This window comes from Drosophila suzukii, chromosome 2R (assembly GCF_043229965.1).
Source record: "Drosophila suzukii chromosome 2R, CBGP_Dsuzu_IsoJpt1.0, whole genome shotgun sequence".
Lineage (NCBI taxonomy): Eukaryota > Metazoa > Arthropoda > Insecta > Diptera > Drosophilidae > Drosophila > Drosophila suzukii.
In genome coordinates, this window is record NC_092081.1 from 12050698 (window position 1) to 12074974 (window position 24277).

Here is a 24277-nt window from a genome sequence, read left to right on the forward strand (position 1 = left end):
AAACACCGAGCGGATCAAGTTTATGTATACTTTATTTGTTCATTCTTCTTATCATACAGAGTTTTTAAGGTTGACTTTCCCCCAAATAGCAAACTGGTGGCGGGGGAGAATGAGAGGGTGGTGGCATGGGCATGAATGGGAGGGGCGATTCTGTTCCAGTTTCTTATTCTTTTGGGGCCTCTTTCACTTAAAGTTAGAGAAGAAATACATAAATTTCTTTCGTATTTGGAGGATGCTCTCTCGCTCTGGGCTTTCGCGCCAGTTCTTTCTTCTTTTTTAGTAAATTTAATTTTAAACGTGAAACGCAGCACTTGTCGATGGTTATTGTAGTTCTTGTTGTTGTTGTTGTTCTTGTCGCCGATGGTGTTGCTTTTGCTGTTGTAGCTGTTCAAGTTGTTGCCCACTTAAATGTTTCGCCTGCCATTCTCGTGTACGCTGCAATGAGAGAAGTCGGCGGAAGGATGGCAGCGAGCCAAAGGAAAACATAATTAATGAACTTTTTAATGAACAGCAGATACAGCTGAATGAATGTGGGTGGCTTGTGTCGGTGGATCTGGGATAGAATTGTGGTGGGGATGATTTCATTTCGGTGGAATAGCTATTCGCGATAGATGCTTTTGAATGGAATGTGACATGGATGGTAATCGAGCTGGGGCCAGGATGAACCGTGACACTTTTAGTTAAGGAGTTGTTTTCAATGCCGAGTTTAGTTTTATTTGGTTAACCATCGATAGAATGAAGATCACAAATGCACGCCGTAAGAAGACAAGGGATTTATTGTTATTACCAAAGACCAAACAACAAAATCACTAGTCTTCCATACGGAATGCACTCCCAGGAGAGCCAAACGGTTAGTTATTGTTGAGTTTTTGGATGGAGAGTTACGATCAAGCACTTAACTTAACACTTGGGGATGCAAACGACACCGTATTCCATATTAATCACGCGCTGCTTTGGATCGAGGCTGGGTGGTTGGGACTCGGATTGTTAGTGTTAGAGTGTAATGTAGGGGTGGTTAGTCAAATGAGAAGGAGTGCATACTTCTTAGTCTGATTGCGACACCAACCTCTGTTGCAGCAGATACTGGGCCATTTGTATTTGCTTGGGCGTGCCCGAGATGGTGATGATGCGATCGTTCGAGTTGGGCAGGGGCTCGTCGATGGTGATGTATGCACTGGATTCGTTGCGAATGCGACGGATGCGGCCACCTCCCTTGCCAATAATGGCACCAGCCAGCTGAAATGCAAAGGAAAACATTACATTAGTACACATTCCATAGAGCAATTATCAGAAAAGCAAACTTGGTAGACAAGGACATGACTCACCTCCTTTGGAATGGTGACCTGTGTGCTGTTGTTGGGATCATGGCCCTGTGGCACATTCGCAGAAGCATTTGGGCTGCCATTTGGCCCACCATTGGCGCCACCGCCAGCATTGAAGCCAGCACCATTGGCACCACCCAGAGCACCAACGCCACCGTTATTGGCACTGCCGCCACTCAGTCCGTTTCCCAAGCCGCCGGCTCCAGGATTCTGACCAAAGCTGCTCAAGCTAGGCAGGTTGCTGGTGCCGCCCTGGTTTTGGCCGAAGCTGCCCAAGCTTGGCAGGCTATTGGTGCCTTGGGCCTGGCCAAAGTTGCCAGAATTGCCGCCAAAATCGCTGGGTCCGCCTCCAAAGCCGTTGTTGCCAAAGCTGCCGCCACCGAATGGTCCACCAGCTCCGCCGCCGAAACTGTTCCCGGCAAATCCGCCAGCTCCACCACCGCTGTTGCCGAATCCATCGACATCTCCGCCCCCACCGTTGGCCCACGGGTTGATGAACGGATTGTCGCGCTGTCCCATTCCAGCACCAGCAGCAGCTCCACCAGCAGCACCGCCAAAGCGATCAGCTCCTCCACGTCCGCCGGCGTTACCGCGTGCTCCGCCAGCACTGAATCCTCCTCCATTGCCACCGGCTGCTCCGCCGGCACCAGCACCACCAGCACCTCCTCCGCCATTGCGATTATTTCCCCGCTGACTGGGTCGGGTACTGCCGCTTCCAGTTCCATAGCCGCCATACTCATCCGCGTAGACGCGGTCAAAGTTCATGGGATCATAGTTGTGTATGGCTCCCTTGATGGGAGTGTCCCGGGTGAGGGTGATAACCTCGCGCACCGCATCGATGACCTGGCTCTGCTTGCCCACGGTCTGCACCACACGATCCGTGCTCTGGGGTGCCACATTCGAGAAGACCTTCAGAAAGCGGCATCCAATGCGCTGAAAAATTCAATAGAAAGATAAGTTATTTCTTTGTTGGTAAGGGAAGCGATAAAATTAAAAGGTATATTGCATTTATAAAGAATCCTATGCACCTTCTAATTGAAGAGTATACTACGTTTTTTATACCAATTGTTCTATGCCTCATACAGAATTCAAGTATTTCAAAAATTCAGAAGGTTTGTTTTGGGCATTTTCACTTGTTCGTTTTCCGTAAAAAAAATTTTCAATGATAACCATCGGTTCCTAGAAATTCTTGGGAACAGAGCCCATAGTAATTTCCCATGGTTGCCATTTTCAAAAACCCACTGGGTAGTCCCTTGGCCAAGTGCCTGTGTTTTCCCGGAATTTAGAACAAAAGGACACACACACGGTGCATAGCAAATCCTGGTCAAGGTCCGTTGAGAGCCGAGTCTAAATCAATTTGGCCATGACACTGCCCCTGGGTTCTGACCCGAAACCATTCGCACACGTGTGCGTGTGTGTGTCCTGCATCCTGGCTCAGCGGGCAATGCCTCCTAATCAGCATGAAGCCACGGCAGCAGATGTTGGATATAGTTTCTACCTGCGCTGCCACCGCGATTCGGGGCAGCTGTCTGCTCTGCATGTAAAGTGGCAGGAAGTGCTTGCCCCACTATCTGATATCCTCTCACCGATATCTCCGGCTGCTCCTCGACTTGCCCTTTCCTTTCCCCTGTCTGCGGCGGAAGTGTGAATGGGAAATTCGATAGCCGAGGGCATGTATGTGTGTGTGTGTCTGTTTGTAGGCCCGCTTCCGCTTCAGATCCCCCTCGTTTCCCCAGGGCCTCCTGCTCCTCATCATCATTGTCCCATGTCCCCTGACGCCTGCCTGCCTGCGTTTCCCATTTTTATTGGTGCCCGCCCGCCTGACGATTGCATCATTCCTAAGCCCATTGCGTGCTGTGTGAGTGTGGTGTGGCAATGACCAAAGGCTGCGTCATGTTGCTCGCTGCTCCCTGCTCCACCTCCTCCTCCCTCTCCCTGGCGACAAAACTCGTTGCGTGTGCTCCAGACAACAATGGCGACATCAAAATTCTGAAGTATACCCCCCTCCGGCAGCCTTTTGCCCCACAAATGGGGCCTGCTCAATGGCCAGGGGAAAAGCGTTGAGTCACACAGTTGGGCATAAGCACACACAGGACGACCAAGTTCCATGTCAGTGGTCGGTCGGGTTGGTCGGTCAGTCAGTGAATCAAAAATTATTAAATTTAAACATGACAACACAGACTGACAGCCTGTATGCGTGCGAATCTTGAAATGTAGCATACTTTTGGTCTACTCACGAAATGCGAATATTATGTAAAAAAGCTAAACTAATGGTTTGGCTATAAAAGGAAGCCACCAACGAACCAGCTTTCACTTCGAAACATAAACATTCATTATTTTAATATTTTTTGGCGCCCACCGGGGGTTAATTGAACTTCCCCAAACAGACGCTTGGTGGCGCCAGTGAGCTAAATAGTGGTATATGTTGATAGAGGCTATATAACTTTACTAAAAGCCCCATGGAGAGTTCGAGCTCGTGTTAGTTAGTATAATTTCACCAGTTATTGTATAAATTGCATGGTGTTTAATACAACACTTTGTTGAATACCTTCTCTTGAACTATCCACTTTAATTGCGCACATTTTCACACTGAACTTTAAGTATTTACTCTGGTTCCGTTGAGATATATTTATTTTTAATTTGTGTAGTTTTTGGTCGGCGAGATTAAGGACTCGGGATGCGAGAGCAGGAACTGAAACAGGAGCAGGAGCAGAAGCAGGAGCCCGTAGACCGTTCCCGACCAGCGCCAATGTTGAACTAATTGGGTTCAACGATTGCCAGTTGCCATGTAAGGAGAAGAAGACGCAGGCAGAGAGAAAAAAAATGAAAACACTCACCACACACACAAACAGGGAGCCGTGAAAGGCAGAAAGGAATGTACATGTACACGGGAATTCACGCACACGCAGAGGATAAAGCAGCGACAGCAGCAGAGGCAGAGGCAGAGGCCTCTCTCCGCTGCTCCTTTCCTTCGTCCTTCGTCCTGCGGCTGTGGCATTTGTTGTTGTGTGTGTCACGGCAGGCCAAAAAGGAAACGCAGGCTGCTGGGACAGCTGCTGCTCAGCTCCCGCTGGCAGCGAAACGGAACCGGTGTATTTTTCAGCTCTCTTCCTTACAAAAAAAAACCTTATAAACGAAACTATCTTAGAAGACACGAAGTTGGCATACCCTTGCTACTTTGTATCTTATATTTTAGCAATATCTTTCATATTATATCTTGCAAATATGGTTTTACAATGTTTCTCACTCCCAAAATCCTGGCTAAAATCATGAAAAACCAACAAGCTATCAAAATTATACTATAAATAACAATTTGAAAAAGAACCCTTTATATGAAGTTATTTTTTTTTGCAAAAAACTCTTTATAGGAGATACTATATTTATAAGAATTAGATCAAAGTATTTTTTTATATATCGACTTGTTAAGGTTTCCTTAAAAACATTCACTTCATGGTACAAACTAAGTTGGAAAATCGATTTCATATTTAAGAAAAACCATTTTTGCCTCCCTAAAATCATAAAATCCTATCCTATAAATAACAATTTGAAAAGGAATCCTATTATATGACAACTCATTCTATTCCAAAACTTTCTTATACAATCTGCCCTTTTTATAGGAGATACAATGTTTATAAGAATTAGATCAAAATATTTTTTAACTATCGACTTGTTATAGAGATTGGATTTCCTTAAAAACAAATATTTACTGGTACAAATTAAGTTGAAAAATCAGTTAGAAAGTTGTGAAACCCATCCTTCCAGCTATACCTCATAAAAACTATAGTACCCTCTGCTACGGTATAAAATGTTAAATTTTTTACAAAACGCATGCGCAGATGGGAAAAAATAAATAAAACGAAAGCAAATGTTATGAGCATAATCCAACAACACTACATACACTACATATCTCTGTACATATGTGTGATGGGAAGTTCCGAGAGGAAATAAGGGCAACCATTAAACTACAAATCGCCTACGATTGATATGCAAAAGGAAAAAATGGGATCAAATCATACATGTATGCAGCATCTAGTACATTCAGGGAACTCTTCCATTAAAGGATTTCAGCGAGCTTACTAATGCGCTTAAGATCTGCCAGAAGAGTGGGATGAAGACGGGAGAGGATGGATGGCTGGAAATGGCAATCAAAATTCACTTACGACGACTGCAATTAAAAAACTTTTACATTCTTATGCACACACGGAAGCGCAGGCAAACCAACAGAGAGGATACGAACTTAATTGGAGTACAGTTCTTAGCCGTAAGGATAAACTACCTCGTATCATTTACATAGTTGTAAAGTTTTAACTTCAAGCGAAATCAGTATCTTCCTGAAGTTGTAGAGGGAAAAGAATAAGTTACTTACATTTTACATTAAAGTACATTTTTATTGGTGCCATCAAAACTATTGGGAAATTGTTCCACACCCAAGGACCTATCAAGGATGCGGCAAACAAGGCGGAATGCTTCCTTCCAACTACTAATTTGATGCTGAGCGCATCAGCGAAAAACGAACCGGATATTGACGAAATTCCACTGCCTCCGCTACGCCTCCTTCCGCCCCGCAAAAGTTCCCTCGATAAACTTATTAATCAAATGATCAAAGGGAGCCAACTCAAACCCAAGCAATAACCAGCGTTGGCTGCTAAAAAAAAAACTATCAGGAAACCAGATGTCGCTGCCAGGACTCGTCGTTCGCCTCAGCTGCCGCAATCCAAGGAATGTCTACGAAAAGGGTGCCCTTCTTAGCATTTTCTAAGAGCTATTCAAGGTTGTGGTAGGTACTCGTTTTTAATGTCATTATCTTTGAAATTGAATTTCATAAAAAACGAAATGGAATTTCATGCCCTAGTTTAAAAGGCTTTTGAAGGTCGAAATATAAGTAGGGATATATCTAAATACCATATACGAAGTCCAGTAATATTCAAGATGTACAAAATATATATTTTTAAGTTCCTATAGATGTAGTAATGTCTTTTAAAAGCCATTAAAAAAATTTCTTGCACCATTCCACTGCATATTGTAAATGGGCTTGTACACTCAATATTTTAGTCCTTTAAGAGCCCAGCAGAGCACCCTGTATCCCTTTATCCTGCCGCAGAGTGGTATGTTATACGTGTGTAGGTAGCACCTGTTTGGCATTCATTAAGACGAACAGCAAGCAACAATTGTAAGCCGCAGGCAGCCAAGGCAAGACAGGCAAGCGGGCTGGGACAAAAGCCAATGGCACGCTCAATCCTCAAATGCATTTTAGGGCATTTTGGATTTACGCACACAAGCACACGCACAATGCCTGGCGGCTGCAGGATCGGATCAGCCTGGTGGAGTCGAGGTAGAAGCAGCTGTCGCTCATTATTATAAGACCCTGACAGATGCCTCTCCTCCTGCCTCCTTTCCTTGGCACAGGACAACATTTTAATGGCCAGCAACATGAAACACGAAACAGTTGTCTATGAACCGTGGTCCCATAAATATAGAACCTCTATATATATTGGAAACATATGCCCAAGGAATGCGACAATTTTGGCGCTTTGTTGGGGGAAATGTTTTAAAAATAATCTAAGCCTAACGATGCCAAGGAAGGTACTTCCTTCCTTTGAGCAACGAAATAAACATAAAGATAGATCTCTGCGGACCGGGGGCAAGTAATTATGATAACCCCCAGCGATGAGCAGAGGAAAACCGGCTTTCGGCTGGATGTCAGAGCGGGAAACGGCAGAAGAATGGAGGCAAATGGCCTGGCGAAACAGAGAAAGGAAACAGCTGCTTGCGGGGCCAGTTGTTGCCACTGTCCATGTCGTTTTTGCCGCAACAAAGAAGACAGTAAAGTAGCGAGGACGACTTCCTTTTCTCAGCCACCAAGACTGAAGGAAAAGGGAGCTACAAAAAAAAAAGAGGAAAAGGTAATGCCAAGACGACAAGACAAACAAACACATGCTGAAGATATTCTGTTCCATTCCTAATCATCTGCCCTGGCCATCAAAGCGGCAGACGGCAGCTGCAAGGATGCTGCAGAGCGGCGAGTCGCGTCTTAGAAATTCATAATAACAAAACAGCAGCTCAAGCAACGGAAAGGAGGACAAGATGCTGTAGGAATATACTACAGACGTAAGCTTTTTGTTTGCGCCGCGGACTTGTTGACCTCCATTAAAAACAGCGCAGCAGCAGCATCGCAGCGGAATAAAAAAAATATGATATTATGAATATGCAAGAGCTGGCTGTTGCCACTGCCACCATTCAGGCAACACCTCACCTTCCCTTCAAAGCGGGTCGGGCCAGGACCTCATACCAATTAAAATGCCGCCCCACTCGTCGCTAATTAATGAGCCACAACGAATTGCATCTGGAAGGACAAGGAGATGCAGGTGCGAGGGGGATCCCCCGTGTTTGCCAATTGATTCACTCAAGCGCATCCAACACTTTTGATACGACCCCAATCCTGCAGCAGTAGCATTCGCATTCGCACTCGCACATTGCAAATTGCGCAATTGAAAGGAGTTTGGCGTGTCCGGGGGACCCAACTGTTCTCCTGCCATTCGGAATGCCGGTGAAGAGGCTGGCTGGGCCAAGTGACAAGTGCGTTATGAAAGCCTTGGCACAGACGTCAGCAACAGATTCCCCAACCGAACGTCATTCCGAACCGTCCTCTCATCGATGAAAATGCATTCTACTGTCGCTGCCAGGGAGCAAGGAACTGGGCGGAGCCCCCAAGAGGAGTTGGAGGCCAGGATGCAGCGAACGTAACTCGCACAAAGTTTTCGATTTAACCAAGCGCAAAGTTATGTTCTGACGGGTTTCAGCTTCACGTGACTGCCACACAACCGTTCGGGATCGTCAAAAACATGTCACAAATTCTCACTAACTATGCGGGCTTCCTCACGTCCAAGCCTGCCTATATGTACAATAAGTGCTCCCTGCCCTGTTCCCACTATTCAGGCATAATAAGCCCAATTAAGTTAGCCTTCATTCGTCATGGCTGGCTGGCGATGTCAGTTGACCGCAGGACACTGGCATAATACATATAGGATGGATAGGTCGTGTGAACGCCGCACATGCAAAGGCACAACTGGGAATTACATCAGAAATAGCGGAAATACTTCAGCTAAATATGTAATCAGCAAGAGCCTTGGGAGCGAGGACATCAATATGTGACAGGTCGAGTGATACACGTTCCTTGTGCGTCTATCGGCTGTTGTTCTTTCCCACAACAAAGTAGTCCTTCTGACCCCAATTTAATAATTGGCCCTTATGAGAATTACATTACAAAATTGATAAATAATTATCACATAATTATTAGGTCTATATTGTGACAAGGGTCTCAAAATATCATATGGGCATTATATACCAAAACGTAGTACTGCAACATATTTGAATAAAACTAAGTAGATTTAAAAAAAAAACTTTATCAAAAAAAAGACAACATTAAAATACAGTGTTTTTTTTAGTAGTCTTGATAAAAAAAAGCTTAAAAATACTAACAAAAAACTGTAAAATACTAAGTTGTTTGTTAGTATTTTTGAAAAAACCGACTTAAAAATACTAAGTGGTTTGGTTAGTATTTGTAAAGTATCTTCAATGTTATTTCTAATATTTCAAAATTCTAACATCCTTGTCGTATTCACATTGGCATGTTACAGATAAGGGCCACCTTAATATGATAACCTAGTTTCCAAAGGATGACTAAGTAAGATTACGATACCACTTTATGGTTTTTATCGTACACAACACAGTAATAATTTATAGAGATAGTATTAAGTTTAGTTACTCACATCACGTATCTCCTTGATCTTTTGTCCACCTTTGCCTATGACGCAGCCGGCCAAGCTCTGATGGATAAGTAGACGCACATCAAAGTCCTCATCGCGCTGGACGGACAAATAAAAAAAAGGTTATCAATCGAGCTCATAATTCACATGGCCTTAGAGCACTTACCTCCTCAAAGTATTTCAGCATTTCGGTGATTATCTCCAAAGTGGACTCTATATCAGCCGATATTTGGATGGTTCTGTTTCGAGCGGTTAAACACGTGCATAGAAATTGTTTTTTTTTTATAGTGAGTGATGGCGAAAAAAGAGAAAGAAGTGAGGGGAAACGCATATTAGAATAAAACATTAACTGGAAATTATTTTAGGTCTAGACATAGTGTTCTTTTTATTTATTTATTTGTGGTTTATTTCGGGGACCATAGAACAAACTTTGGTAGAGAGTTTCGGTGAGATAGAGAGAACAAGAGGGCGAGCAAGTGAGATTCTGTCCCTGTTGCCATGAAGCAAACAACAATACCACACAAGGACACACAAGACGCTTGCTGGGATTTCGATGTGGACAAATATGGATGATCTCAGGCCAACAGATCGGCTCTTGGCTCGTGGCTCATGGCTGATTTCAGAGTTCGGTGGAAAGTACCTTAGGCCGTGCATTTTGGGATGGGTTAATCGGGGTACTTGCGGTGCGTTGCGGATTAGTATGCGATTAGGATTAGGATTAGCCGTAGAGCGATGCGAGATCGAGACCGAGCTAGTTAGATAGTGGCAAGCTTGGTTGCAAAACTACTACAAAATACAGATCGGGACACCTAGTGACTGTTTTTATTTTTTATTTTTTTTTAGGGAAAGGAGACATCACAATGTTCATGTAATATATTTATAGATGGGTACAACTAGCGCATACAGGACATACAGAGAGTTTCTAGATGGGCTAAGGCTATAAGGCTAAGCACCACACACACACGAGTCCCACTCGTTTCGGTGCCTTTTGGATAATAATCCACACAATATACGAGTTTAGGATATGCATTGGAGAGATGCGGTTATAATCTAGTAATTGGTAAAAGGTTAAAGATTTGTTGTGGTTTACCGTTCGGGGCCTTGGGAATCGTCGACAGACACAGTGGCTTTATACTGTGCCGCACATTATTCACACATTATTGGAGACACGGGCGGGCAGGCAGGCGGGCGGTTGATGGGCGGGCGGGCGTTCGGTTTCGGTTTCGGTCGATGGGCGGGCGGGCAATCAGACAGGCGGGCGGGCGGGCGTTTGGTTGGTCGATAGACGGGCGATTTAGTATAAGTTTTTTCGTTTTTTTTATCGGTTGATTAATTCGCCGTTTTCATTTTCATATATAGAGAGGTATTTCACATAGGAGGAGGGGGGAGGGCACCCACACAGATACAAACCCACATGGCATATGGAAATAGGGATTCGTACGCGTATATATACAGATATTATAATATATATATATATAGGGCGTTTAAAGCCAAATTTTGTAGCATAGTGCACAGCAACAGGGGGTGCAATTCGAGTTCGAGTTCGGGTTCGGGTTCAAGTTTCGACATCGGGCCAGGCCAGTTTCAGTTTCAGATACGGATAGAGATTTTGATCCGAGATTACCCAGTACCCAGGTGGGACATATAGACCAGAGACCATGGACCAGCGGTGCAGAGTGATGGTGCGGGCGGGCGGGCGATTATTGGTTGGTTTGAGGTTCGATTCGATTCGATTCGATTCATTTCGTTTCGTTTCGATCGATAAAGTTCGGTTCGATTCAGATGAGCGGTTGAAGATTTTTGTTGGACGTGCGAACCGACGACAGTTTGATTTTTTTTTTTTTTTTTTGGTTTGTTCAAATCGAAATCGATTTGTTGGTTACATATGGGGTGTACGCAAGAATAGAGAGAGAGAGAAGAGAGAGAGAGAAAATTGTTCATTTAGTTAAAAGGTTAATTAGCGGTGTAAATTTATCGTTTTATTTTCATGTTGTTCTTATTGAGTTATACAAAAAACTGAATTTTTGTCCAAGTTTTGATTAAATAAAGCGCCTGTAGTATATATTACATATTGCATCCAAGCTTGATGGATTATATATTCCCCTATGTTTCTTTTTTTTTTTTTAGAAATTTACCTTTTTCTTATTTTGAGTAACGAAACGATAAATAAAGAGAAACAGAGATTCGAAAAACGGTAGCCAAACAGAGAAAGTGAGAGATAGTATGAGAGAAAGAGCGTTATTAGCTGAGTGCAAGGACCCGAGTTAGTGAGAAGCGTGTTGGTTATCGACTTGATTTCGAATTTCTCGAGGACATCCGCCTACTTAAAGAGTACAGAGATCGAGAAAGAGATATAGTGGGGAAGAGAGAAAGAGAGAAGGGGAAAGTGGGGGGCCGAGAGACAAGACAGGGTGCTCTTCAGACTCAGTGTTCTTTTCGGTTTTTTCGGGGATTTCAAAGCTCAGATTCGAGCTGGAGAATTGGACGGCTGCCAGAGACAAAGTCGAGAGAATTGAGATAGAGATGGAGAGAGAGAGAGGGAGACAGAGTTCGCTAGAGAGACACACAATGACAGAGGCAGACGTTTTCGGGATTCACTGGGGACATGGATTCGATTTGGTTATTTTCGCTTGTAAGTTTCTAATTTGTGGTGCAACAAATAAAACATAATTGTAAATAATACTAGACGCTTCAATAGTGAATTATGCAGTTTGTTTGTCTATCTTTTTTTTTTTGTTTTGTGGTGACTATGGGGTTTATGTGATTATAGTACCTGAGTCCTCATCTTCTGAATGTGCTGTCCTCCTTTGCCAATCACTGCGCCAGCAATCTGTGAAATAAAATAAGAAAAATAATAGTTTGGGGCTCGTTAATTATGGGTCTTCCTATGTCTATGCTTAATTTGTTCATTGTTAAAACACTTACGCTGCTGGGAATCAGTATGCGAACGGTCTCCTCGTTGCGGCGATTGCGCTTCTGGTCCTGTGGTCCCTCCCCTGCATCGTTCATTTCACGCTTCATTCTCAGTCTCTCTGCAATCGAAAAAGGTGGAATTCGGATGACGATTAATCTCGCAATTGTTTAGCCAACTATGTTGATCTTTGGCCAGTTTCGGTTCAACTGACACATTAAATCGAACTGCCACTGCCTCGAGTCAACAACTCTCGGCAGCTGTAAACCGCTGTGGGTCGAATAGAGTTGTCATTTAAGCTAGTAGGCAAATCTGGCTTTAATTTAAAAAGTTTGGTCTAGGATTTGGTTGCTTAATACGGTGCTACCTTTTTAAAAATGATAGATTTTTAAAAGATAGCTGTGTTTAGAAATATGAACTAAAATTCAGTGCTTCCACTGAAAAACGAATATCAAAAAGTCATGTAATAATATTTTTTTACACATACCAAAGGGTTATTTAAGGTTTTTCTGTTCTAAAGATAACAATTTTATGGTTTTACTAAATTGGAAATTTCTGAGAATTTTTTTTGGTATTTATTTTATATATAGTTCAAACAGAAAAGCAACGCAAACTAAGACGAATCATATTTTAAATAACGTCAAATTCTAAAGAAAACAGGCAAATATTATAGCTGTCGAAATAAAAACGCCACAAAATGCCGATTACTAGCAGTCAATTAATTTCCTTTTTAAGAAATGCCATCACTGATGAACAGATTCAGAGAAGGCATGAGGTGAGTCGCAGGTTTGTTGTCGTTGTTTGCCCACCGCAATTGAATAACAATTTAATTCAGCTTCCATTTCAGAGCTAAGCTCTATGCCGATCCGATCTGGTTCGTGCCGCAGCTGCACCTGACGGCGATTCATCTCAAAGCCCCGCGTTGCACTTCCAATTTGGGTGGCATCCATCATCAAGTATACGCCCTGTGCCGCACAAGCCCCCCCAGAAAGCCCAGATAGCGGAAATGCCAGACAACCAACGCTTAAACGAAAGCCATATTTTATATTTCTATAAAAATATTCTTGCTTGGCACTGCATATATGATTTATATATTTATGTTGGCAAAATTGAGCAATCCACCATGTGCAATAACCATACAAAATGTAACGAAAAATTATAAATTTATAGAAAGGGAGCCCGGGGGCAGTGGGTGAGAGAGTCTGGTACAACAATTGTGGGGCTTTGTGTGGAACGATCTGCCCACAACAACAAGATGAAATCCCTCATTTTTTCCTGTCAATTCAGGCTTATTATTATACCCTAAAACTAAGTATCTCAACGGGAACAACAAGTTATATGGTTTTGAGTCATTAGGTTAGCACTACCTAATTAAAATTACTTTATGTTGCGTAAAGATTTTAATATTATCAGTCATCGTTGGAGCTTAAAAAATGGTTTAAAACGAATATGAAATATACATTTTAAAGGAACAGGTATGGAAATCATTTTGAAAATGAAAAACTTAAAATCTTAATATTAACAATATAACTATAATAAATGGTAGAGTATTTTAACGTCGATTAATCGAGCTCACAGCAGCTTTTGTTTTATTTTCCGTGGTTTCACATGTCAAAATGTCAATTGTCCAAGCTGCTGTGGCTGCTGTTAAGTTGTCAAAAATATGTTCGATATAACAATGAGCAAAAAGCAGCGACGGAAGATTAAATGAATTTTTTGAGGGCCTAAGAGGAGGCTCTAAAATTGACTCGGCTTGAAACTGAAATTGCTGGGCGATGAAGTACAGGTGGAGTGTAAAATTATGTGGTGTGCGCGTGGGAAGAGCTTAAAGAAAGGGTAGCCACCTTCGATTCCGAGGTCTTTGGATGGTGATGCAATCGAAAATTGCTAGAATTTTTTTTTAGCTTTTTCTTACTTAACTTATGTGGATTTGAAATAAGGATTTCTAGAAACAGAAAATCTTAATTTTCTTTGGTGATCTTTGATTTGTAAAACTTACTTAAATTAGCAAAATCTAGTCTACCAGGTTCCTTTCAATTACGAACTAGTATTTAAAAGATAAAAACCATATGGCACTGTTTAAAATGTGTTCCGTTCTTCAACAATTTACCTTTTATTTTTTCTAAAAAATATCACAAGGTTCCACTAATTTTATTATTGTTGGCAAATATCTTATAGATGTTCTTCGCACGTTCACAGACTTGTTCCAGTTATATAACACTAGGGATCTGAGGATCCAACCAAGTGGCAAGAGCAAGTGCAGAAAGCACCGCCCGAGAGTCCTGTACAAAAACTAATGAATACGATTCACCAGAACTGGGGCTATTTATACCGGAAAACCCATATATTAATGCCTAAGGGCTGACCAATCGGAAGCTATAGGATCGGTATATGGACAGCGGAAATTGTCGGCCAATAGAAATCGTACAAATCAAGTGACAATACCAAAAACAGGGGAAGTAACCGCTTATGGACACTGGATGCTAGGCAACCAGGATAATTGTACTGGATTGACCAAAACAGAACACTCTATACGGACCATAGGATAGATAAGTTCCTATATACGAAATGGGGGCGAATACCCTATATACGGATATACTACATTGGTATCATTGGAGGAAAGTGCAGTTTTTTGATTGGAACTTTACATATGTGAAATATGGATTCATTATATAAAATTGGGTACTCTCTAACCCCCAACCAAGATATGTGGGATATGTATATATAATATATATAGACCCACCAATTGTATAGTCATTTTCCAGAGGTGTGTGGGGCTGGGTAATGAATTTTAAGTTCGACATTAGACTAATAACCAGGCGTTCGAAATGGGCACAAGAACTGCAGTTTTCTTGCAGCTATATGCGTTTCCGATGGAACTTCAGCTGATGTTTTCACATTATGCATATTTCAAAAGCTGAATAAAGGGATCATCAAAGGAGTGAGCTAGCGAAGTTAAGGCAAAAGGGGGCGGAACCCGTTTGTCTAAGATAGCAAATCGTTTAACTATTGATAGAGCAATCGCCCTTATACACCCCCTCGACTAAATGCCTGTGAAATGCAACAAATTGCGCTGACCTGGACAAATATCATTAAGGGGGTCGATCCACCATATCGCCAATGACGATGACGTGGCATTAGACAGGGCATTCATTATACCAAAGGTTCCTCTGACGTCCATGCATTATTCAGGCAAATTGCAATAATTTTAAAACTCCACAGTCCTTCCAAGATGAACTCCCCCAAGACATGTGCATGTTCCACATCAAGAATGGGGCCACCCAATCTAATAACTAATGAAACTCTGGGAGTATTAACAGCCGTTCCCAACGGGTTGGTAAACTAATTATAGGGTAATTTCTGTGACAGCGTTCCTAGACAAATAAAATTTAGAAACCCTTATAATACCCGATGAAGAGCAATTTAAGAATGGAAATGGACTGCAGATTGCTTCCGTCCTTATCAGCACCTTCTGATTATTGCAGTTTGTTTGCGGTCAGTTGGACGATGGAAGAACTTTTTCCAGCCGCAATTTTCACAGCTTCCCCAGGAGCAAGGATTGCAAGTTAGGCCCAGGGTAACAAAGAGAAAAGAGAAAGGGGTTGGAAGGAGAAAGTTAGCAGGCTGCTTGCATTCCTGAAAGTGACATAAATGACAGGTAAGCAATTATGTGAAAATCATTTGATTGCTGTCCACATCCTGTTCAAATAGCTTTTGACAGCGCACACGCGTCCAACCAACCACCCACCACCCACCTCCCAAACTCCACCCATCCAGGAACCCCAACAACAATAAAGGACAATAATTTAAGTTGCTCGGCCAGGTGAGCGCTTGAAACTTCTTTTTTTTTTCGTGCATGTATCCCCTCAGGCCAATACACTAATACGCAGGTGGGCAGGCTGACCACAAAAACGCAAACACAACAACTACAGTGGCGGGAAAGAAAATAAAATAAAGGCAAAAGGGGAACAGTTGGAGAGTTTATGTCCAGCGAGACGTGGCAAGCCACATGAAAACGCGGTTTGTGGCTACCCACCAAAAGCGAAAAAAAACGGGAAAGAAAGTTTACCTCAGCACACTGAAGTTGGTATACCCTCGCTGATATAACAAAACATGTAATTGCCATTATAGGTAAATTTGTTCCTATGACACAATAATACACTGCTCTAACTAAGAATCAACATTCATACTCTTATAAAATCCCTACCAAAAGTCGTTTAAAAGATGTTGAAAGACTTCTGGGCCCCTTTCGAAAACTACATTTTATTTCTCTTTCATCTTGGCAAATATAGGCTAGGGTTTTAAAAAAATGAAGGTAGGGAAACTTTCATACTTGTTAGGATCATAAATATCTCATAAAATTGCAATACTAACTACAACCCAAAATTTCATTAGATTTTTGCAAATTGTATAAATCAGAAAAATTCGTTAGTGGCATTTAGATAAAAAATATCTGAGTGTATTATATATATTTAGTTCGGACTAAAAATCTACCATGACTATATTTACTATTGATGCTAACCGGATAGATTTTTATTGATGTACCTAGGAATTCCGACCGAATTTTATTTAATCAAAGATAAACATAATAGAAACAATTTTAATTTATTAATGGTCTTTACATTTTAAGAACAAACCCCTTCAAATCCCACGTTGATCCAATCATTTTATTCGTTTTTGCCAATGAAATATGTCACATGATTGACATTCTGGCAAACATTATAGATTTGAAAATGTTTTTTTGATATAAAAAAAGATTGTAAAAAGTTCTAGAAATTCCTACGATGTAATCTTTATCAATCTTACATCGCCCTGCATCAGGGATCATTTGTTAAATACAATGGTGTTAAACAAATCTGAAGTAAATTAGCAGATGGCAATGCAAACCCCATAAGAAAAACCAACAAAAATATATGAAACACCAAAAATGAAAGTATCGTAATGGTATAAATGTTTAAATAATTGATTTTTTCAATGTCTCAAGTTGATCAATTATCAATTTTCTAACATTACAGCATAAAATCTTTATCAAAAATGGTTAACCAATATGAAAATACGATTGGTATTTAAACTGGTAATGATGAATTTAAAGAAATGCCATCTAATGTTTAATTTATAGAAATGTCATATAACATTCGTGACCGCTTTTATCTGTCACGTGTGTGTGTTCACGCCTAAAGCCGTCCTGTCTCCTCGACCATCCTGGCCATGCTTTTCGCCGGCGTAATTGGGTGGTGGGTGTATGCGTTTCAACTCTATAATTTAGCGGAAAAACAGCTAATGGACGTCATGTCTAACCAAAAAAAAAGAAAAGTTATAGGAAAAAAAAGAGCCCGCAACCAGAGGAAGGAATCAGGTTGAGGATATGACCACAAAAGTTGGGGGACACAAGCGGAAATGCATACAATTGACAATTCTCATCGCCCTCGCGCTGCGTGTGTATTTGTATGTCCTGTTTGTGCTTTGTGGCCTGTCCACTTCAAGGCTTTTATGGACATGTCAGCGTGCTTAGCGAGCAGACTGAACCCACCAACTTCTCCCATCGCGTGTGGCCGTACAAATCGGGCGGAGGGGGTATAATGGGGAGTTCAGCTGGTCCCTGCGCTAATAACTAATGTGCTTATGGCGTGTGCCATGTAGTGGTTGCTGCTCTGCTGCTCTATCCCATGGCATTCTATTCTAGTCCTGTGCTGTCCTGTGCTATTGGGCTCTGCTCTGCCGTCCTGCTATGTTCCCGGCCAACTTCTACAGTCTGATTGCTATACTTCGACTTGTCTTTGGGTGGTACACAAAAAGAAATGATCTCAATACTATGATTTGTTTAGAAATATGTTCATATTTACTTAGAACCAAAACAATAATAACTAGTCTATTATATAGTCTTATCTTCTGAAAGCTCTAATTTCGTAGAAATAACATGTTTATAACTATATCATTAGAATTATGAATAAATGCAAACTCAATACCAATACCACATTTACAATTTTCTTATCTATATTTATAGTACATAGAGATATTGAGCTTAAAACAGCTGAAATAAATAATTTCTTGAATTATTTTCCAATAATATGCATATTAACATAGGAAATCATTAAAAGTCCAAGATATCTTCAAGTGTACTCCACTCCTTCACAATCGGTCAACCCCTAAAGTTGTTGCATTATTAAAAGGCTTCGATTGAAAAGTACTTTTCTTTCTTCCCAACCATCCTCCATACCCAACTCCATTCTTCATGCTTTCTTTTATTGCTTCGGTATTATCTATTTCTGCGTTTGTCAACTGCATCTCTCGGCAATCCATCGCCAGCTAATTAATTGGAAATACAAGAATTGAATTGTGCAACAGAAATACCAGTCAAGGTTTGAAAATCAATAAAACTAGCTTGAATATGAAACGTGTTTCAGGTGTTCTTTTTTATATTTTTTGCGATTTGCATAAAAATATTGGCGCTTCTTCTTTACAGCATTTTTCGTCTGTCATTCGAGACAAAAGCTATCGTAAATCATTGAGCGGAACATGTTTTGCGAATGCGATTGAGAAGATGGACAAAATAACCATCAAATGGTACTTGTGAGGTCAGAAAGAAATATTTATCTGGTGCTATAGAGCAACCAGCATAGTTAACCCATATAACCCGGGGATAAATTCCATAAAGTCAACGACATACAAATATGCGGGCCATGTTAACCTCTTAGTATGGTCTGTACTTTTATCTGAAAATGGATTCATGTGGGAAATCAAGAACATCAAAGCGACCTACATCCGACAACCGATTGGCGTACAATTGCAGCTTCACAGTACAATTTTTAATTTTGTATTTATTTCAATTGCCAATGTTAGGATGATTGCGCTGAAAATACGGCAAGCAACATACATTTTTCATTTTATATGAGCGATTTAGAACACAAGGCTACCGAGACAACCCAGAAACTAGAAAGTACAATATGCGAAACAAATATATTGTAATTGAGAATTAGGCCGATGGCCAATACATACTGGAACTATCGAGAAAAATTTAATATTTAATTTTTTTGCAATTTTACAATTTGTTTTTGTGTGAAGCGGCAAACAAACATAACGATACTTACTTGTCATGTTCTGTATTTAACGATGACAAATTGCAAAGCTCTTTAAATAAGCTGCAAAAAATAAATCATGGAAAATAGAGTAAAGAAAATTACAATAATTTTAGAGAACGTAAAACTATTTTTGAATAGTGAAGCAATACAAAAAGATAAGTTGGTTCAATTATATACGGTTCAACTATGTTCAGCTGTATTATATGTGACGGGTCATAAAACGTTTGCTTGTAAATGCTTTGAAGTCTGAAAGAAAAAACATGAAAAAAAAACGTTTTCTAGCTATGGCATTAAAGATAAAGTACTTTCAAAAATTATGAAACAGATGAAAATACGTGCGTAAATAATTTTAAACAAACTTTTTGAGTTTTAAATAAATTTGAATGTCAAAATGCAAAGATAAGGCTTTAAACGTTTCAGAAATGTTAATGCTCATACGGTCAGAGACATTTGCATGAAAACAACGAACCTCTTAACTCGTTGAGCTTCCAGGTATTTAATAAATAACCAAAACATCATATTTAGGTGCGTCACAGAAATCTCGTTTAACCGAAAACCAAAAATTGGTGTCATAGAAATTTTTGGGCAAGTATGGTATTTGAAAACCAAATAAACAACTGAGATACACCTAACCAAGTAATTTTAAAAACACATTTAAATTTCAAGACAGTTTTTTGTCTGTACGTTAGGTTCAGATATATTTTGAAGTTACATTTTGTAGTTAAATCCCCATTAAGGCATGGTACTCAACCTAACAAAAGGTCGTCAAAAACCAAAACCTTTATATAAAAAAACGTCCTAAAAATTTGGTGTTGTTTTTTTTAATATAAAGTTACAAGGCCTATATTGTAATTTTTGATCAATCAACTTATACTGTACAGTTTATACGCGAGAATTCAGTTCAATGTCAATGAACGCGCGCAAATAGCCGCGAAATATCTTTGGTATTGCTTCACTCGAAATAAATGCTAGAAACACGAAAATAACTCAGCCAAACAAGGCAAATAAAAGCGAATTTTTTGCACAAAACTGGAAATCTAAACAAAGACAAAGGAGATTCGTCGCAATTGCCAGTTAAAGAACGAAAAGCAAAAGTTGCAGAATTGCTGGGAAGATTTGGATTGTGAGAAGAGAGTTGTTACTAAAAAAGCTTCAAATGCCAGTGGGTTCCAGGGGTTCAGCGGAGGGGGAGATGTGAAGAAACAGGGGAGCGAGAAGAAAAGGAAGTTAAGAAGAGAGGGAGGCAGGTAGGTGGTAATGAGCTGCACCCAGCCAAATACAACGTGTATTTCTGTTTGTCTCTCTCTCTCTTTTTAGCTCTTCTTGCCATTACCTCTTCTTCTCCCTCATCGATTGATGCTAAAACAACAACAACGGCGGCCTTACTATGAATAAAATATAGGTTAGGCCTTTTCCTTATTTGTAAAAAACGTTGCCGAGCATTGAACTCGCCATTCCGTAGCGTGGGAGTTTTGTTTTTGAAGTAACGAAACGAAACTATTTTGTTTTGATTTTATCTCTGTAAATTATAATGAAATTATATGCGCCGGTAACCGCGTGGAGATAAAAGAAAAACGAAGGGGAAAACGAGGAAAAGTAAAGCAAAAAAAACGAGAAAAACAAAACAAGCGACCAAAGAGGATGAGCCAAAGATAAAAACAACAACTGCGACTCTGTACTTTGAGTAAAAGCCGGTATGCGTGCGAGCGAGCGGGAGAGGGAGAGGCTGACAAGGCGGGAGAGCGAGAGAGAGCTAGGAATATTTCTGTGTGCCCTGGTGGTTGTAAAAAAAAAAACTGTAAAAGTGAAGCGCCGAAGCCAAAAGAACGATTTGGGGGGTGGAGTGGGGGGAGGGGGGTTGGATCACACTAAAAAGCAAGGAAAATCAGCATGTATTGGCGAAACTTTTTCGCAGAAAATGTATTCGGGGAAAACACAACACCGCACACACACACATACTCTCACTGCTTTTAGCCTGGTTTATTTGCCTCGCAAATTCGCTTTTCATTCGCGTCCCCCAGGCAAATGTAAGAAAAAAAAATACGCAAGGGAAAACTCACCTATCGGGATGCCTTTGTTTTTTTTTCAGCTGCTAAATACGCTGCTGCCACCAAACTCTGTCACTCAATAATCCAATTGTCCAATTGTTATTCAACACGCTTTTGTTCGCCACTAACGCTGGCTAGTAAAATATTATTTAAAATATGTATAGGTATAGCACAAACACACGAGAGTTAAAAAGTTAGAGAGGAATAGCAAAATGGCGTTTCATTCTGTGATCGATATGGGGCAATCGATAGATATCGGCAGAGAACGCAGGTTTCACACTGGCCCCATACATTTCTGAATTCCTACTTTAAAATACTAAAAAAAAAAAAAAAAAATTTAAAAATAGTTTGCTTAAAATGTTATTTGTTAACGTGTATGTGTTTTATTTCCCTATTCTAATTTCCCTTTTTGCAATTTTAGTTTTAACGTATTTACTTGTTAAATATACTACTGATTGAAAATACATTTGCAAATGAAACCCAAATCGATTCATTATGTTCAAAATTTCACAGTTGACCCAAAATATGGTTTATGTTCATGTTTCATATAATTTTAATAAAAAATTTTATATTCAGTACATTAGTGTAAATATTCCATTTTGCAATTGTTGCGCCCAATAGCAGGGTTGTCACCATGCCCATTAGTTGTTATCGATTTGGTGTTCTACAGTAAATTGTAACTGGTCACACTTACTCTGGGGTAAACAATGTTTTTGTTTTTAATTTGAAATTGCTTAAAAAATATGTCAGCAGAGGAAATAGAAGCTGCCTTTAAACGCCATGAGGGGATTGGATCCCAAGTGAAGCAGGCCTACGAAGAAGCCATTACAAAAATCTTTGTCGACCTGAGGTAAGCAAGAGAATGTTGAATCAAGGAATAGAAAATAAAATATGGTTTATACTTAGCCGCTCAGATCTGGAAGAATGTGAAGCCATTTATGAGGAGCACGAAGAATCAGCTTTGGACATCGAATATATCATTAACCGCACTCGCAGCCTTATGACAAAGGCAGTTCTTGAAATGAATTCATGCTTTTTCGCCAGCAACAATGTGGAAAAGAAGCTAACAACTTTGGAGATGCTCAAGGAACAGTTTGCTCACTACGAGGGCAAGAATTGGTGCTGGTCAGTTAACAGCTTAGAAAATATGATAAAAAATTATACAAACTTTATATTAATGCACAGGAATTTTAATACCACCAACCCCGATGAACTCACTCGCCCGTTGCGCATGCGATATATGGATTTCAGTCTGAATTTTATGGAGCAGCAACTGGAGTCCCAGGAAAAAGAACTTGAGGTGCGCCCAGATCGTTTGTTAATCTTTTTAATAATCATTTTGAGGGTATTAAAAGAATACCTGTCTTCTGAATGAATCAATCATATAAGCTTAGAAACATATTGTAAATGCACAGTTAATCATTTCTCTTAACTTAATGTATTTATTCAAAATGTACTTAAGATTAGGATACACATTTCTATCTAATAATATATTTAATAACTGATTCAACCATTTTAATTACAGATTGCCATGGCCAAAAACAATGCTAATCGTGAGCGAATACAAAATATGCAGGACGAGCGGCTGAAATTGAGTGCACAAATAGAGCAGCAATTATCTCAGTACCAGAAAATAAAACCAGAAATAATCAAGATAGAACAGACAATAAATGATTAGTATGTGACAACCGAAAATGAAATAAATAAATAAAATGCTATGCTGTGTTTTTTATTATATTTGAGTTGTGTTTGAAATTAAGGTAGCACTGAGATATATATATATATGTATGTACATATAATTAAAAACTTTAGGTCGCTTCTTTTGTGGTTTTTATTAATATTTATTTTTTTTAGTTGTTCATTTACATTTTTCTAGACTTTGGCTGACTTTTAGGTTATATATTAATTGAGTTTTCATATATTAGGGAATGTTCTAGAGTTCGTCTTGGCCTCGCACACAAACATATGTACATATGTAATTTCCCCTTCAGGAATGGGTGGGAATAAATGAAACATGAAATTCCTGAACAATAAGTGCCTCAAGAACTAGTGTACGCTTGCAGTTGGTCCTCTTAATGAAGCTTTTAGGAATATATTTATACAGCACCAGTGGATTATGCGAAAACAGGTAAATATTTTGTAAAACAAGTCGCATATTTAATCAATAATTTAAAAGTGAGGTTATTTTTTGGAGGGGATTTTGTCGCTTTCGCACACATGCACATCTTGTGCGTGTCCGTGAATGCGTCGTTAGTATAAGTGTCAAAGGTCGATTTCCAACACTGTCACAAAGATTTCGTTTTCGTTGAGATGAACTCGCTCTGCCTTTTCAATTTTGACCGTCGAACGGGAAGGAGCTAATTGCTCCTGTAAGTAACTTGAGAAGTAAGGTGAAGTTTGGTAAAATATTCCTAAGTGCCTAGCACCAGATGTGTGTATTTTCATTTTTTGCGTAAAGTACACATAACTGGTGTTATGCATTTTGAGAAATATATCGACGAGTGATAAAAGAAAGATAAACGGCAATTACTTGGGTTTTAGTAAAAAAAAAAAATTAAACGTTTCTAAAATATGTTAGAAAAGTGCAACAAAAAATATTTTATCAAAATTTAGGCCGTTTTGGCATAGTTTTTTATATTACAAAAAAACTGCCAAATCGGTCTAAAATTTTAATAAAAAATTACCATCCCGTGTTAATTACAAAATAATCGTAATATAAAAATAATAGGTAAAATTTGACAAATCGGCCTAAAATATTTATAAAAAAAAACTACCATCCTGTGTGTTAAAAGTAATCGTAACCTAAAACTTGTCGAAAATAGTGCAATTTGATTATTTTATCAATATTTAGGCTCGTTTGGCAGAAGGTTGTAGTTATCACAAAATCTGCCAAATCGGACTAGAATATTTATAAAAATGTAGCATCCTATATTAATTAATAAACGTAACCTAAAAATAATTGGCGAAAATTGTGATACTTGATAAATTTTTAGGTCGGCTTGGCAGGCATTGTATGTTTTACCAAACCTGCGAAACTGACTTAAAATATTTATAAAAAGTTACCGCGTTTTGTGGCTCTAAAATAATAAACCGAATCTAAAATTACTTTGCAAAACTAGTCAAACTTGAATAAATACGTCCTAACCTCAAA

At 39.8% G+C, this 24277-nt stretch overlaps 2 protein-coding genes across 5 annotated transcripts; one reads left to right on the plus strand and one right to left on the minus strand.

Moving 5' to 3' along the window:
• Positions 1-14: 14 nt before the first annotated feature.
• Positions 15-21316, minus strand: HnRNP-K (Heterogeneous nuclear ribonucleoprotein K). Of its 4 annotated transcripts, none has more exons than XM_017074656.4 (9): positions 21139-21316; positions 12014-12120; positions 11862-11918; positions 10179-10222; positions 9255-9327; positions 9092-9187; positions 1326-2255; positions 1067-1236; positions 15-435 (listed from the first exon to the last, which is right to left on the minus strand). In XM_017074656.4, exons 2-9 carry the CDS (start codon positions 12107-12109, stop codon positions 405-407), a joined length of 1497 nt encoding a protein of 498 aa, XP_016930145.2. In that variant the 5' UTR covers positions 12110-12120; positions 21139-21316; the 3' UTR covers positions 15-404. The 4 variants fall into 4 exon arrangements, with proteins under 4 accessions (XP_016930145.2, XP_036669676.2, XP_016930144.4 ...); XM_036813781.3 differs by lacking the exon at positions 21139-21316 and adding an exon at positions 14110-14294; XM_017074655.4 differs by lacking the exon at positions 21139-21316 and having other exon boundaries at positions 1042-1236.
• Positions 21317-21796: 480 nt separating this feature from the next.
• On the plus strand, positions 21797-22844 carry Nnf1a. The gene is made up of 4 exons (XM_017072740.4): positions 21797-21976; positions 22033-22251; positions 22312-22426; positions 22652-22844. The coding sequence occupies exons 1-4, from the start codon at positions 21870-21872 to the stop codon at positions 22802-22804; spliced, it is 594 nt and encodes a 197-aa protein (XP_016928229.3). The 5' UTR covers positions 21797-21869; the 3' UTR covers positions 22805-22844.
• Positions 22845-24277: the final 1433 nt, after the last annotated feature.